At 36.5% G+C, this 17,977-nt stretch overlaps 1 protein-coding gene across 1 annotated transcript in view; it reads left to right on the top strand.

The window, feature by feature from the left end:
* The window catches only part of LOC137645279 (arylsulfatase A-like), a 67,216-nt gene extending 51,835 nt beyond the window's left edge, over positions 1-15,381 (top strand). Inside the window, exons 5-7 of the mRNA XM_068378097.1 lie at positions 2,699-2,807; positions 14,566-14,701; positions 14,845-15,381. Of these exons, the coding sequence (XP_068234198.1) occupies positions 2,699-2,807; positions 14,566-14,701; positions 14,845-15,055 (456 nt within the window). The 3' untranslated portion in view covers positions 15,056-15,381. The remainder of the gene's footprint in view (positions 1-2,698; positions 2,808-14,565; positions 14,702-14,844) is intronic.
* Positions 15,382-17,977: the final 2,596 nt, after the last annotated feature.

Below are 17,977 nucleotides of genomic sequence, written 5' to 3' on the forward strand. Positions count from 1 at the left end.
TGTCGAACCTGATGGGGACGACGCTCCACAGCACCACGGCATACAACCCCGCGGCAAACGGCATGGTCGAAAGAACTTACCGCGCCCTCAAGGTGTCCCTGATGGCGAGCTGCACCAACGGGGACTGGAAATCACGACTTTCTTGGGTACTCCTCGGCCTTCGCTCCGCCCCTCGCGCAGACGGCGAACCTTCGCCCGCCGAAAAGGTTTACGGGGAGGCGCTCGCAGTTCCTGCCGAATTCTTTCCCTCATCAACCGACAACACGCAGCTGGATCACCTAAGGGACATCGCCAGGAAGTTCAGGCTATGTCTCAAAACTTACCAGGACAGAACCAAGCACTTCAAGCCAAAAAACCTGGATGACTGCGGGTACGTTTTCGTCCGTGTCGACGCTCATCGACAACCACTAACTAGACCTTATCGAGGCCCCTACCGGGTAATTAAGAAACCAAGGAAAGCCTTCCTTCTCGACGTCCATGGCCAAGAGGACTGGGTCTCAATAGACCGTGTGAAACCAGCGTTTCTGGAAGGAAGCGACACCGCCTCCGCCGGACCTGGCAGATCCAGAGTGCCACCTCAAAACAAGGCGCCCAACGAAAGAAAAATCATCAAACGACGACAAGAGGAAGAGATCCTTACGCCAACCGCCGGTGCGCCCCTCCGTTCAAAAACAAGAGGAACCCTCCGACGCCCGAAAAGATACGAAGATTGATCATCAGCCCGATGTCTTGGGGGGGGAGTACTTGTAAGGACACCGCTCCCTTCGTCGTCCAGAAAATCAACAAACTGTTTAATTATTTGAATTCTCCTTACGCCACACCGTGGTTTCCCATGTATATGTATTCCGCTCTATCAAAGCTACATTTTGACATATGTATTATTTCATTACATGTTTCTGTTAACTCATAATTCGTATATTTGTAAGTGTAAGAAAACACATATATTTTGGCGGGCAATTCAATCAGATTTGGCGCCAGCGCCATCCTACCTTTCCGTCCGCACCTTGTAATATACTCCCACGCACATTTGAATAAAGTATCAGTTGATCTTGGTGACGCTTGTCTCACTGTCCTTACAGTTCCATCAGTTAAAACTTGGCCCAACGTATACCCAGCCGCAGTGAATGCACAGTCAACATTATTTACCAATTAATATGGCTCTAATAAATCACTAAATACTGAAGCCTCAAGATTTGATGCGTCATCCATCCAAAGATTGAAGTCTTCAGAGATAACTAATTCCATATTTTCTATGATAATCATCTCAAAGAGTATACTGAATTCTTCGAAAAAGGTAATAGTATTGATTCTCGGAGGTTTGTAAACTGCTGCAATAAAGTTTATTTCTGTTTTTCAAAACTTATTACACTAGTTTTTTTTATCATCTTCAGACCAGAATAACCTTTGTGAATGGAGAGCCTGACGCCCTCCTCCCAAACGTGCCCTCTCTCGGAATATGAAAGAAAACATGTGTGTGGGGGGGGGTGTCATTTCAGCTATCTTAGCCTTGTCGAAGTTATTTAGCCATGTTCAAGATGATGCTAATATATCGAAATATTTCTCCTTTATCAATTCTCGAATATGAATGGTTGTATTACCAAAAGATTATATAAAATTTAAATGACCACAGTTTATGACACCTTTTCTAAGGGGGATTTTCTGCTAGCCTCTTCAATTTCAAATCTTAAGCTATGCAATTTTTGGAATTCAGTATATGATCATCTGGTTTGTTCAACTTAGTGCAGTTTATACATTTCATCTGTTGTGTGTTACTTTCCTTGGTGGAGTGTTTTCCTGAACAATTCCGACACAGTTTATTATCAGTCTTCAACGTTTAGTCTTTTTTAAAATGTCCATACCTTTGACAATAGTAGCAGGTGATCATATATAAATATTTGCACATCGTGCGATCTTGGTGGGATATGTTGGCTAAGATTATGCTAGACATATAACCCTGCCCTTCTTGTCCTGTCATGTACTTGCTAGTCTGTAGCAGCACATCAGGGTTACCAGATTATTTCCACTGGATTATCGTACATGAGCCTTAAAATTGTCGTTTTTCAACCAAAATTTATCTACACACTTTCAACATGATTAAGTAACATATATAACTTATTTCAAGGTATTTTAGCAAAAATTATTTTATCAAACATACACACATTTGTATATACCTAAGGTATGTATCGTATATCGTACCGGACCCAAAATAATCGTACATGTACGATAATTATCGTACGAATGGCAACCCTGACATCAGCAAGGATGGATAAAGTCAGGAAGCTTCCCTGCGCATTTGTCCACATTTGAGACACAAGGAACAGCTCGTCTTGAAAATTCTAGGCGCTTGCCTAGCCCAGATATCATGATATAATGACCATCTTTATATTCTCTCTAGATTGGCTCACCTTACATGTGACACATACTGACCATTTATTACACCATATTGAGCACATGATATGCTTTGTTTCAAACTAGACTTCTAATTAATTATTTAAGTGCTTGGTATTTCTAAAATAATATTCTTGATCTTTAAGCAACCAACTAGTCTTGTGATTCCGTAAAATAGTACTAAACATTCCTCTTCTTCTTCTTCTTCATTATTATTATTATTATTATTATTATTATTATTATTATTATTATTATTATTATTATTATTATTATTATTATTATTATTATTATCATCATTCTTTCATTACAGAGTCCTCGTGAATTCTTTCCTTTTTACCCCGAAAATCCAGTGATATCTTTGGGACCTCTTGCTGTAAGGAATGACCGATACAAAGCTCATTTCTATACCCAAGGATCAGGTAAGAATATGGGGCTGAAGATTGGTTATTAGTCTCTATGAAATTATCATTGATGCCTTTGTAGAGTACTTTTTTTGGAGATCAGGCTAACGAGAAGCTCCGATCCCCTTTTGCACTGATATTTGGAGAAATTTAATTTAACTGTAGGTAATAATTCCAGGAAGACCTCCCCATAACAGATACTCAGATCCTCATATGGTTGTTTGGAGCACCAATAGATCAGAAAACTACAGTCATATGGTTCGAAATCCGTCACACATTAAGAGCGGATGTTTTACTGAATGTTGGCTTTATCAGTAGCCTACCAATGCCACCACAGCGTACTGCACAAGCGGTACACCTAGTATTGGATAGTACTTCCCAACTGAGAGTGTTGAACAATAATTAAAGTAAAGACAACAATGCAAGCGTGTGAGGGGGAGCAGTACTGCATGAGTTAATTAGGGTGTTCTAAAGATTACCTACAGGCCTTACTTTAGGATGAATTGTTCACTTCAGCAGCACAGATAAAAGCATAAGAGGTGCTTATAGTTGCATTTTTACAAACAAACAAATATTAAATGAGATTTGAAGTTCTTATCACTCAAAAATATTCAGGATAGAATAGTTTGAGGTCATATGAATATTTCGATTTCCTCTGATGAATATCCAAAATAAGTGTGAAACAACCAAGAGTTTATATAATTAATTTCCCAAGGGGGTATTCTCAATAATTCGATTTAGACTTAATACCATTATATGAAAAAGATAAAATCTAGGAAAAGGAGTTCAATTAAAATCAATGATAACATTTTTCACATAATTTACACAATCTTAGAGAGGCTAACTTATTAAAATGTGCAAGGCTAAATGTTGAAAAAACTGTAGCTAGTAGGCAAAGGGTTAATGAAAAAAAGAGTAAATTGAAATATAATGGGAATAACTTACACAAGACGAATGGAACACATGGTTATTCCGTAAACAGAAGCTTAGTCAAACAATACATGAGATGAAATGAAATTAACTTTTGACACCAAATGACTAATGAGGTTGTAGGAACTTGCACACGCACACCCCAATGCACATGGCCAGATAAAAACAGTAACATATCTAAGTAAAATTTACCTAGACAGTTATTTAGGTAAGGGAGAAAAGCGGTCACACAAACACCATTACTAATTGACTTGAATAAAATGTCCACACACACACATACACGCACACACTCACATATAAATATATATATATATATATATATATATATATATATATATATATATATATATATATATATATATATATATATATTTGTGTGTGTATATGTGTGTGTGTATGTTTGGGCGTGCATACACGTATGTGGACATATTTAAGCACGTCGGTCAGTAAAGGTGTACACATGTAAACATATGTGATAATATGCATGGGGATATGTATGCATCTATGTATTTAAGTATGTGTGTAGGTACATATGTGTGTATATGTTTCCTACCCACACAAAAAAACACGCACACACACACACACACACACACATATATATATATATATATATATATATATATATATATATATATATATATATATATATATATATATATATATATACATATATATATATATATATTATATATATATATATATATATATATATATATATATATATATATATATATATATATATATATATATATATATATATATATATATATCTGTATATATATATATATATATAGAGAGAGAGAGAGAGAGAGAGAGAGAGAGAGAGAGAGAGAGAGAGAGAAGTCTTATATAATATCATTTAAGTATGCTGTACGACACATACGAGGTATGAAAATGAGGTATTACATCATCTTTAGGTCTTCATATGGTTAGAAAGTGCATGAAATTTTTCAAAATAGATTTACTTTTTTTTTTAACGTTTCGAGGAGTAGGTGGGTGGAGTTAGCAGAGAGAGGGTTACCTTGCAAGCAAGGTTAGTTCCCCTGTTCAATTTACTTAGTTGGCAACTTTGGCATTGTAAGCATTGCCCTCAATCCTCCAGACCCTCTGACCTAGAAGGATCTAGAATAAGTAAGTCCATTTTTTTAGCCACCAGGAATGCATAAACAGCAGAAGAGACCCAACCTATCTAATTGAAAGAACCAAAGTTCATACGCCTTCTCTCCTCTCAAAAGTGAATAGGTTTTGATGGAATTTATTAAATGGCAAATCAAGTGTAGAGTGTTAATGTAAGTACTGTGTCATATAAATTTTTGTAACTGGCCCTGTGAGATTTAGGTTAAAACCGTGAAGTGTATTTGTTTTGCTTATATGTTCGGAAACCTTGTGTTAGCCAAAAGAGGTAAGTATATCAGTTACATTTATGTAAATATCATTAAGGGCTGAATCAATGGAGTGTTAAATTGTTAACTATTTTCATTAATTATCAAAATCAAATATTTTCATAAATAAATTTCCAGTGAAACAAGTGATTCTAAAAAATTTTCAAGAATCTCTCTTTTGTCATATTCTAAGGTTTGTTCATATTTAATATTTGGAGTGGTATAATTTTGGTGTTAATCCTTTTTGCATTATTGTTGTACCCTTTTATAGAATATATTTATTTTTCTAAAGAGTGGATGATTTGGGCCACCAATATTTCATGATAGTGCTTGCTCGTAATCCCTGACTATGAATCAAAGTAAGAGGTTGATTTTTTAATAGTTCTTATAAAGTAATCAACCAGTTTTGTTTTGAGTTTTAAGTAAGAGATCTTTGGATATATAGTGTTCATATATATTGCTGTCCGGGAGTTATATAATATTCTCAGAGCTCGGGTATTATTTTTCAAGTATAACAGATTTAAGTAAAAATAAACAGGTGAGTTTAGATCTCGGGAGTTTAGGTAATTCGTCAGCTGTAATATATTTTTGGTGCCCAGACGATTGAGATCGAGCGAGTCTGTTTTGGATATTGGTGATAACAGGGCTGTGTTTTGATTAAAGGTTTGAGCAGTTTAGTGTTGATAGGATTCTGTATATTGATAGGATATATATTTTGGAGAGGTATGATATTTGAAAAGTACAAGATGCCAAACTTCATGTTCAAAAGTTTTTGGAAAACCCAATTATTTAATTATTTAATGGTATGTGGTGGCCAGGCAACGAGTGGAATGATTAAAGCTCAAATCAACTGTCTAGCCTTAAAAGCATTGATAAACTTGGGAAAGTTGTCGGAAGAAGATATTGTAGCAGCTCGAGAACTTTTGGAGAATGCTGAAGTAGAATTTTTAGCGAAGCAAGGACCAGTTGACCCCAGCAGGAATATAGAAGCTGAGATTTTATGAATTGGAGCGGAAGAGAATTTGATTAAGTTGTAGATGATGGCAGAACGGGAGAAACGGGAAGAAAGAGAGAGAGAAATAGGCCAGAGAAATCACAAAAACATGCGAGGGAAATGGAAGCATGACCAGATGAAAGACAGAGAAAATAGAGAGAACAGCAAGAAAAAGAGAAGGAAGAGCCAAATGAAATACCACGACATGCGAGGGAGTTGGAGCTAATGAAGGCTCGGGCAAGGTCGGCAACTCAGAAAGAGATGATCCCTGCTTTGCATGATCCCATGTTTAATGTGACGAATGCACAGAGTTTAATTCCAAAATTCACAGAAAAAGCACCCAACGAATTCTTCGATCATTTGGAAATGGTCGCATTGATGATGGAATGGCCAGAAATGGTCTGTGTTATTGAAGAGTGTCTTGATTGGAAAAGGACACAGTGCATATCTTTCCTTTTCTTAGGACCAGAGGAAGGAGTATCAAGAAGTGAAAAAGAGCGTACTACAAGCGTATCAGATGACCCCCGAATATTATAATGAAAGATTCAGAAGTTTGCTGAAGGACGAGAAAATTACTTTCCTGGATTACTCTTATAAGGTATAACGATGTTTTAAAAGATGGACAGAGGCTGCTAATGTGAGAGAGATGGCTGATTTAGAAGAATTGATAGTGGTGGAACAGTATGTACGAGGAATTCCTGAACATATTAAAACGTACTTGAGAGAGATATAGGTGAAGAAATTTGATAAAGCCGCTTCGCTGAGTGATGGTTATAATGTTATCAGTCATAAACCCTCCTTGGGTATGAAGTTTCAACCGTCGTTCCAACCAAGTATTAAGTATTTTCTGAACCATTGAAACCAGTAATAACTATTGGAACAAGTTCAACAGTTACAGCAAAAGTACCACTGGTACTGTTCCAAAGCACAGTGCAATAGTACCACAGCAACAATCGTCAAATCGTCCTCTTTCAGGTATCGTGAAAGACATGCAGAAGGTTAGTATTGTCTGTTATAAGTGGGGCAGGAGGAGCCATATCAGAAAGGAATGTTGGTCGAACCAACCGAAAGCAGTCGCCTAAGTGGTTAAGGACAATCCAACTACACAGAATGCAAAGGCGAAGAAGCAAACGGGAGAGGACGGCGAGGAAAATAAGCCAGCTAACGTTTACACAGTGAACAATACAACACCAAACAGCGTGGATGCCTTTAAGCCGTATATTTTAAAGGTATGTTAGCAGCAATAGATGGGAGCTAGCAGACCCCAGTTAAAATATTGCACAACACAGGTTGTAACCATAGGGTAGTGACACAAGGTGTACACCTGTTGGTGGAACAGTCTCTCACAAGTGACTCGGTCATTTTGAAGAGAATAGGAGTTGAGGAGATTACCCATATTTGCCGTTTGAAACTGTCATGCGAGTTGATGAAGGGTCATTTTGATTTTGCGGTGAAGGATTCATTGGCTGTAAAAGGAGTAGAAGTCCTGCTGGGTAATGAGGTTTTTGGAGTGATGTTTGTGCCTTGTCCCATTGTAATGGAGAAACCATTAAAGTATAGTCCTACGACTGAACTCAAGAAGGACTACCCGTATCTGTTTCCTAGTTCTGTGACAACTAGGAGTATGATGAAGAAAGTGGCTGCAAAAGAAGAAAGAGAAACCGAAGGAGCAATGAACATGGAGGATTTATTCTCAGAAGATGAGGATTCCCATGATGGTACGCAAGAGGAGAGCTTCCGAATGTGCCCAAGAGAAGAGGAACGACAGACGAGTGATAGGATTGCAACAGAAGGGTGCGACGTTAACAGAGTTATTGTACCGTGTGGTGGATGAGACGAAGGTGCAACAGTCTCTCACTTGTTATTATCTTGAAGATGGGCTGCTTATGAGGAAGCATAGACCCACCGATATCCTTGGGAATGCTGAAGAGGGGATATACCGTCAGATATTGATTCTCGCACCGTTGAGAAGACAGGTAATCACTGTAGCGCATGAGACGGGACACACAGGTATAAGGAAGATGCCGGAGAAGATTATGAAACACTTTTTCTGACCTGGCATGCATAAGGATGTGAGCCAGTTTTGCCGTGGATTTCACTTTTGTCAGATGGCTGGAAAGCCCAAAGAGTATATCAAGAAAGCTCCCTTACACCCGATTGAAGTACGTGAAGAATCCTCCATCCATGGACTGATTAAAATTTTAGCAAAAAAAGGGAAAGATCGAGAGGAAATGGATGGAGAATATGTCAAGGATTTTAGGGAAAGGATCAACGAGCTAAGGATATTTTCCCTAGAAAGCATGAGAAAGAGTCAAGGAAAAAGGAAGAAAAAGTTTGGTATGAAAAGTATGAACAGACAGTTTGTTGTAGGACGATAGGTGTTGGTTTACTTACCAATAAGGATCCTTCTTGCCAAAGAAAATCAAGGACCATTACGGATTTTGGAGGAGAGCAGTAACCACACCTACATTACCAGGAAGAAGAAAAAATTAAAGGAAGGCCATATTCAACAAGAAATTCCTTATCCAAGTGGATGTGTTGGATAGTGGGATTGGAGCTGTCTTACTGCAAGAAGATAAGGAAGGAATTCTTCACTCTATTTGTTTTATGTCGTCAAAGCTGAAGCGTCAACAAACCGACTCAACAGTTGAAAAGGAACTGCTAGCGCTAGTCACAGCGATAAACAAGTTTGAAGTTTACGTGAACAGACCACAGAATGAAGAGATTACAGTTTACTCGGATCACAATCCTTTAACTTTTGTTAATAAGATGAAGAATGATATTCCTAGGGTACCTAGGTGGTCATTATGTTTGTAACCATATTGTAAAGATAACGAGTGTGCAGATTATTTATCCCGGACTGAATCGGTTGATTCAGGCCTAGAATAAATAATATTTTTGTGGGGGAACTATCTTATGAAGATGGTCTAGTATAGAGTAAATATTTTATCTATGTATTTTATTTGTGTATTTAAGAGGTATATAGCCAGCTTATAAAGTGAGTTCCTCTCATGTAGGTTTAATTAAAGGTATGTAAATTATATAAGACTTTCGTCTTTCATTTAACTGCATTTTTCATTCAAGTCAGTGTACGTGAATTCACGTTATTTTCAAGAATTAATTTTTTATTTCACGTATTTTGTTATGAAGTCTTATGTAATTTCGTTTAGATATGCTGTACAACACATACAAGGTATGAACGAGAGGTATTACATCATCTTTTTGTTTTCACGTGGTTATATGTGCCTGAAATTTCTCAATATAGATTTACTATTCTTTTTAATGCTTCAAGGAGTAGGTGGGCAGAGTTACCTGAGAGAGGGTTGTCTTGCAAGCAAGATTAGTTCCCCTGTTTGATTTACTTAGTTAGCAACTTTGGCATTGTAAGCATTGGCCCCAAGGCTCCAGACCCTCTGACCTAGAAGGATGTAGAATAAGTAAGTCCATACATTTAGCCACCAGGAATGCATAAATAGCAGAAGAGACCTAGCCTATCTAATTGAAAGAGCCAAAGTTCATCCGGCCTCTCTCCTCTCAAGTGCATCAAGTGCGTGCCCTCTCAAAAGTGAATAGGTTTTGATCCAATGTATACTGTGTATAGTGTTATTCAAGCCTTGGTGGAATTTATTAAATGGCAAGTTAAGTGGCATGTGTTAATGTAATTACTGTGTCAAATAAATTTTTGTAACTTACCCTGTGAGATTTAGGTTAAAACAGTGAAGTGTATTTAGTTTGCTTATCTGTTTGGAAACCTCGTGTGAACCAAAAGACGTAAGTGTATCAGATACATTTATGTAAATATCATTAAGGGTTTGCTCATTAAAGTGTTAAATTTTTAACTATTTTCATTGACTATCAAAAGTAAGTATCTTTTTAATCAATTTCCAGTAAATTACGTGATTGTATATTTTTTTCAAGAATCTTTCCTTTGACATAGTCTAAGGTTTGTTCAGATTTAATATTTCGAGTAATTGAATTTTGTTGTTAACTATTTTGTATCATTGTTGTAACCTTTTATAAAATACTTTTAATTTTTAAAAGAGTGTATTATTTCGATCATCAATACAGTAATCCCTCCCCTATCGCTGTTAATGGGGACCAGAACCGACCGCGATATGTGAAAAACTGCGAAGTATGTTACCTCCCTATTTTTGGAATACGTAAATTTTTTTGTGTACATGTACATGTATATATAATAACAATAAGTGGATATTAACCCTATAAATGCATATGTTATCATTAGAACATTAAAGAATCATGTAAATAAATATTGATAATATAAATCATATACTGTACATAAAATAAAGTACTGTACTGTATAAATACTGTAATATAAATACAGTATTTAATACATTACGTATACTGTATGTACATTTACATTTATACATAAATAATATATACAGTAAATATGTTAATAGAGTGTAAGTGTACATGTACATACATATGTAGGTATAAATAGTGTATGTGTACATACTGTAGATATGTTTTTAGAACTTTTATTGTTATAACCAGATACGTAACTCACCTCTAACAATGACAATGATCTTGATAAATGACGATGAAACACCTGTGTAGTATAATGGAGGTGAAGAAGATGAAGATGATTTACTGCACAGGTTAATGAGAGCTTTACTGCTCCTCAGGTGATGCCTCATCGTCAGTTGATAGAGGCGGTGGATCATCAATGACAGCTTCCGATAGAGCCAGAGAAACTGCAGGAGGCGGTGTAGTGGCTCGGTGGGAAGCCGGAGATGCCACAGGAGGAGTATCTGATGCTTCTGCAGAAGGTTTTCGGCGCACTTGGAACATCGTGATGGGAAGTTGTTGACGTTGTTTTTTTCATCTGAGCAAAGATGCTCTTGTATAACGCCATTACTCCGTCAATACGGCTACTAAATTCAATGGCTCTGACCATATTATCATCGATTTCCTGCGCCCTTTGTTACTGAGCCCGTGCCATGTTGCAGAGCTCTTGCAGGTTGTCCAAGGTAAGGCCACCCTCTTCAGCTTCGTCGTCGCCGTCGACGTAGGCTGCCTCTTCTTCTTCCTCACTCGCTGATCTTGTCATTTCGACAAGGTCCTCGTCGGTTAGGGGCTCTGAGTGGCACTCAATTAGTGAGTTGAAGTCATCCGTTGTCATGTCAGAGAAACCTTCGTTGGCTACTAAAAGTGCTAGCCTCACAGCCTTAGCTACGGCAGAGTGGTGAACTTCGTCTGCCGTAAATCCCTCATTGTCATGAACGACGTCTGGCCACAATTTTCTCCAACATGCATTCAATGTTTGCTGTTTCATCTCATTAAGAGCTTTCCGAATGTTGGCCAGGCACGTTGAAATGTTGCATTCCTGCCAATATATCTTGAGGCTGAAGTCCTCGTCGCCTTCGTCGATGGAGGAGATGAGGGCCTCCAATGTGGACCTCGTGTAGAGGGCCTTGAAGGCCCGAATGACCCCTTGATCCATTGGTTGTGTGAGGGAAGTGGTGTTGGGGGGCAGGAACTCCACTTGGACCCCGTCATAATGCAGATCCGTTGTATGTCCACCTGCACAGTCCAGCAATAGGAGGACCTTAAAGAGCAGCCCATTCTCCACGAGGTACAGCTTCACCTGTGGGATAAAGCAGTTCACGAACCAGTCGAGTGTGAGGGCTTTGGTTATCCATGCCTTTTTATTACTCATCCATTAGAAGGGCAGCAAGGCTTTGTTTTTGTTTTTCAAAGCCCGAGTATTCATGGACTTGTAAATTAAGCTGGACTTGAGCATGAAGCCCACAGCATTCCCACACATGAGAAGAGTGACGCGATCTTTGTGGGTCTTGAACCCTGGCTTCTTCACTTTGTCCTTGTAAAGGATTTTTCTCGTGGGGCAGGATCATCATCTTCGTCGTCATCATCATCTTTGTCGTCTTCGTTCGATTTTTCTTCAGGAACTAGGCTATCATATAGGGTTTTGGCTTTGGTCCGAATCATGTTGGTATCGAGACTAACCTTCTTTTCCCGACAGTCCAATATCCACATTGATAACGCATTCTCCATTTGCACAATCGTCTCATTACGAGGAGTCACAACGCGCTTAGTGTCTTTGAAGAACGTTATTGAGGCAGTTTTACATATTTTCATTTCATTGATTTTTGTGTAGTGAACCGTCGATTCATTCACTCCGTAAATGCGGGCAACAAACGCATAGCTACTGCCTGCCTTAAGCTTGTCCAATAATTTCACTTTCTCATTCACCAACATCATTTATCTCTTCTTCTTGGGTTTACTAGAGGATGTAGAGGGTACAGGACGTTTAGGAGCCATTTTCAAGGGCGTCACAAGCACTATTTTACACTAAAAAGCACAAGAAAACAGCTAAAAATTACACGAGGCAAGACTAAGCAACATAAGCGAAGCGAGAGAGAACAATGAATGCGGTCTCCCTTCGCGGGGCGCACGGCAGGGAGAGATGCTGGGTAAAGCGTGTTATACCTGATGTTCTACTGTACTCTCTGCCTTCTGCTAGCGCCCGCGTAACTCTCGCACCATTTTTTTCTAATTTTTGATGAATATTTTTGAAAATCCGCGATGCACTGAGACCGCGAAACTTGAGCCGTGAAATGGCGAGGGATTACTATATTTCATTATAGTGCTTGCTCGTAATCCATGAGTAAGAATCTAAGTAATAGGTTGATTTTTTAATAGTTGTGTTGAGTGTTAAGTCAGAGACCTTTGAATTTCCAGGGTTCATATATACTGCTGTCTGGGAGCTATATATCATTCTCAGAGCTCGGGTATTATTTTCCTAGCATAACAGATAGTCTATATGTAAAAATAAACAGGTGATTTTGGAGCTCGGAAGTTTATGTAATTTGCCAGCCGTGATTTTATATATATATATATATATATATATATATATATATATATATATATATATATATATATATATATATATATATATATAGATATATATAGATATATATATATATATATATATATATATATATCTATATAGATATATAGATATATATATATATATATATATATATATATATATATATATATATATATATATCTATATATCTATATAGATATATATATATATATATATATATATATATATATATATATCTATATATATATCTATATATATATATATATACACACATATTTATGAATACATATATATATATATATATATATATATATATATATATATATATATATATATGTGTGTGTGTGTGTGTGTGAGTGTACATATTATTATGGCTGGCAAATTGCATAAACTCCCGAGCTCCAAACTCACCTGTTTATTTCTACATAAATCTGTTATGCTGGAAAAATATTTTATTTGTGTATTTAAGAAGTATATAGCCAGCTTAGAAGGTGAGTTCCTCTCATGTATGTTTAAGTAAAGGTATATAAATTACATAAGACTTTCGTCATTTATTTAACTGTGTTTTTCATTCAAGTCAGTATATGGAAATTCACGTTATTTTCAAGAACTAATTTTTTATTTCATGTATTTTGTTACGAAGTCTTATGTAATTTCCTTTAGGCATGCTGTACAACACATACAAGGTATGAACACGAGGTATTACACCATCTTTATATTTTCACATGGTTATATGTGCCTGAAATTTCTCAATATAGATTTACTCCCCTGTTCAAAATTAAATGTATTCTATAAAGGGTTGCAACAATAATGCAAAAATAATATACAGCAAAATTAAATTACACAATATATACAGTATGTATATATATATATATATATATATATATATATATATAATATATATATATACATATATATTTATATACACATATATATATATATATATATATATATATATATATATATATATATATATATATATATATATATATATTCTTTTTAGTTCATTTCATGATTAATGTTATACCAGAGAGATTTGTTTCACTTGTTGAAAAGATTTTGAAGAAGAAAAAAGTAGCATTTTTCATTAATCACCATTATTTAAAAATCTTTCAGTAATTTAAGATATAAATCCTTAGATGAATTTTTATAATCTATGGCTTAATATAGAACGTTTTTACTTTTTAATGGTAAAAGTTTAATGCCAGGGCTAGCTTTAATATGATAGGTGCGATATTTCTTCAAATAGAAGAACCTCTACTTATCATACATTGTGGAGACTTGTCTCAAGAGTTGAAAATCTGTATCAGAAATGTAGCCTACAATGAGTGCGAGGTAAATTTATTTTAAGTGACAACCAACTCTAAGTTTTTTTCCATAATACTGTATTCATCTCATTTAGCGGTTTGGATAAATTCTTATTGGAGTATAACTTACCACATGATCTATTTTCGGATACAGCACATGAAACTCCCATAACCACGATCCATTTATGTTCCCTGTAGGTTATTCTACCAGCATCAAAATGTCATTTTTGTGTAACAGATTTCTCTAGACAACAAACAGCACCAAAATATTCATAACTGTTTTTATTTTCAGATTTATCTGATGCCAGTAACTATGATCCAATGTGTCCTGGCAGTCATCAGCTGACTTTACATGACCCTCCTTTATTATTCGACATGGAAGTAGATCCAGGAGAACGATATGACTTGGGAAAAGATTCAGAATATACGTAAGTAAAGTATATAAAGTAATATAGAAAGAGTAATTCTCTTAGTAAAGGGACAAATTTTCCTTGATAGTGTCTTTATTCACTTTTCTTGATAATGCTTCATTATCCAAATAGAAACAATTCCTATAATTTCATTTCTACAGAAATATCATCGATATACTGGCAGCATGGCGCAAAGAGCACATGACAAACATGACGTGGATGGAAGCTCGAACAACAACCCTGGACAAAAGGTCACAGCCATGCTGTACTGATAACAAATGTGATCCTTTCCCGGAATGCTGCGATTGTCCTACTGAGTTCCCTCTCAATCACATATTCAGTTATAACCTTAATACAACACCAAAGAATTGAACTAACGATTAGTAGGTTTAATATTCATGGTGGAGATAAAGACTAAAACGTTAAACAAGACTGGTTCCACTTCTTTTGTTTCTGCTATTTCAACAATCTACGTAACAAAAGGATTTTCATCCCAAAATTTAATCATAACACACTGAAAAAAGTTGGCATAAAAAACAAGCATAAATGTTATTCCATAAAAATCTCTTCATTTCTCGTTGCGAAAACAAACTTATCTTACTAAACAAATGCGTATTAACTTTCCTTGATATATAATGTTATATAGAGAAGAACATACATATGATAATTAAAGAGTATTTCATAAACGTTTGTGTTTCATAAACTACACCAATTCATGTTGATATTTGCAGTGTTGCATTTAAAGTTTTTTTTTTTTTTTTTTTTTATTTTTTTTATTTTTTTTTTTTTTGACAACTGTGGCTATTCACTTAATGTGTGGGTTACCCTTCCAGGCACAGGCAATTGAAATTTATAAAACAGGTTACTGATTTTAAATCCTTTTAAAACAATAGACAGATTATATGGCGGAAATCACTAAGCTCAAGAATTTTTTTACTTGCAGGGCGAGCGAATCACTAAACATCTTACATACTCCAACAATTTTTCGAGAAAAAAAAAATAACATTGTCGAATGACTGAGAAATTTCTCCCAATTTCTTAAGAAAACAAACTTTAACTGGTAAACTTAGAGTTTTTAATAAAAAAAAAATTGATTGTTTAACTTAGGGTGAGCCAAAGATACACAGATTAACTGACCAGGTCAGTCAGCTGGTCACAGTAACTGCTCGTGCACGAATGGGGCGACCCTTGGGTCGCGTGGGTTTACCTGTCTTCACCTCCCAAAACAAGGGACTGCTGTTAGGCGTAGGGTAACCCAGTGGAGGTGCCATATCAGGACTTTAGGGCAGGGCAATGTATTGTTGTAAGGAGTGAGTAGGAAGCAGGATTTTGTACATAATACTTAGAGAAATCTTACTGCTCTAAGGGAATATACATATACAATAATCCTACCTATTCTGGCTTGCTAAAAATTTATAAGTGAAATGATCAGTTAGCAATGGGCTAATGCAATTGGCATACATCTTAAAATTAACAGACCTTAATTGGTACTGAGAAATAAAAGCTGCATTCAAGTCAGCAGTATTGAAATTATATTCCAAATTAGTTTAATAATTTATCTCGACATACATAGTTTGAGGAAAGAACCACCGTACACCGGCGTAAGGTTTTTGCTGTGTGTCTACGCTGTGATGTCACAAACATGGCATACGCTACTATCAACAAGTTTAGTTAGTTTAAAATAGTTCTCTCTATGTTTTGGTAAAGAAAACAAAGTATGTGTGGAAGCGAAAGTTTAAGGGGTAACAACGATATTGGAGCGAGACCAAACTACAAAAGAAAGAAGAGTGAAGAAAAATTCTTCACACCTACGACAGTTCTCTTGCTCCAAAATTAAAAATGATTCCTGATTCATCATCTGAAGGTAAATCTATGATAGTCAAGAGCATTAGTATCAAACCGTTTTTATTACAAATATGTAGAGTATGGCTAAAATGAACTTATGTATTTGTACTGCAATAACATATGCGCTACGTGTATGAAGAGTAATGTTGCACAGTATTGCATTGATTTAACATGTTTAGACATTGATTATAAGTAGAGTAGCGCATGTTACGAAGGATTTAATAATTTATCAATAGTCTCAAAGATAGGGTGTGATTCTTCTTACTTTTGCATTGCAGCAAGACCTAGTCTTTTAAGAGTGATGCTCATTAGCTATTTTCATATTTTTTTTGTACAAGAGTTTGTTTACGTCGGTGTTCTCACTCGAGAGTCACAAGCCACTGAGAGCAAAGCAGTATGTAATCCTTTAGCACATTAAATGTATTTTAACAGTACCAGCGTATCATTAAACCCCACCAAGAAGAATCGGCAACATCGGACGAGATATAGAACAATACTAATGTATGGATACTAATATTATTCCAAGTGAGTGAGCTGATATCAAGTAATTATGATGTAGAGGGAATACAGAACAGAGCTCTCATCCCCTTCAATGGACAAGTGGTTTAAGATTATTTTCGTTTTGTATTGACCCTTATGCTTAGCCGGTTTCCAAAAACAATTTTCCTTTGTGTCTTTATTCTTGAGTCAGTGTTAATTTTAAGGTTTTTAGAAACACCCCTTGGTTAAAAACTTTCTTAATCATTTAGTTAGCGCAATAGATTAGCTAGGTAAGTGTTGCAGAGTGGGAATCAGCTCAATTATCTTGATGATTGATCTTATCAAAATATTATCTGCCTGCTGCATGATGGAGTCTCTTGTTTCCCTCCTCTATTTCTCCATAGCCGCTTAAACTTCTACTGGAGGAAAAAGTGTAGGTTCCTTTGGGGAAGAGTTCCGCAGGTACAATGTTTCTTATTGACCAATGCGTTTATGGAACCTTGATACTATGGTGTCTTGCCACTTTAGCACCATATTGGACCACTGGTTGACCACCTGGTGCATAAAGAACTTGCTTGGCCTGGCTCCCGTCAGCACCATGTCCTTGAACGCTTGCTTCTTTCCAGGGTCAGTTAAGTCCTCAGTGTCAGCTAGAAAGCCGACCGTCCTGGACCAGTGATCAATACAGGATGCTGCCTGCATGGTTGCCATATCCATGGCATCCATGACAGATGCCTCAGCAGCCGAGAAAGATACTGGAACAGCTGACACATGTTTTGATGAATAGTCTGGTGTCAACGGGGCCCCACAACTGTGGGGTCTAATGGAAGAGGGTAAGAAAGAGGCTTCTGTGTCTTATGATATTTTTTCTGCCTTGTAAAGGTGGCTGGGATCAAACATAAGGATATCCTTACCCTCAGGGAGTCCTTGTCTCCGGTGACCTGGGTTTCAATCTTATTCAACTCTGAC

The sequence above is a fragment of the Palaemon carinicauda genome, chromosome 8, assembly GCF_036898095.1.
Source record: "Palaemon carinicauda isolate YSFRI2023 chromosome 8, ASM3689809v2, whole genome shotgun sequence".
NCBI lineage: Eukaryota > Metazoa > Arthropoda > Malacostraca > Decapoda > Palaemonidae > Palaemon > Palaemon carinicauda.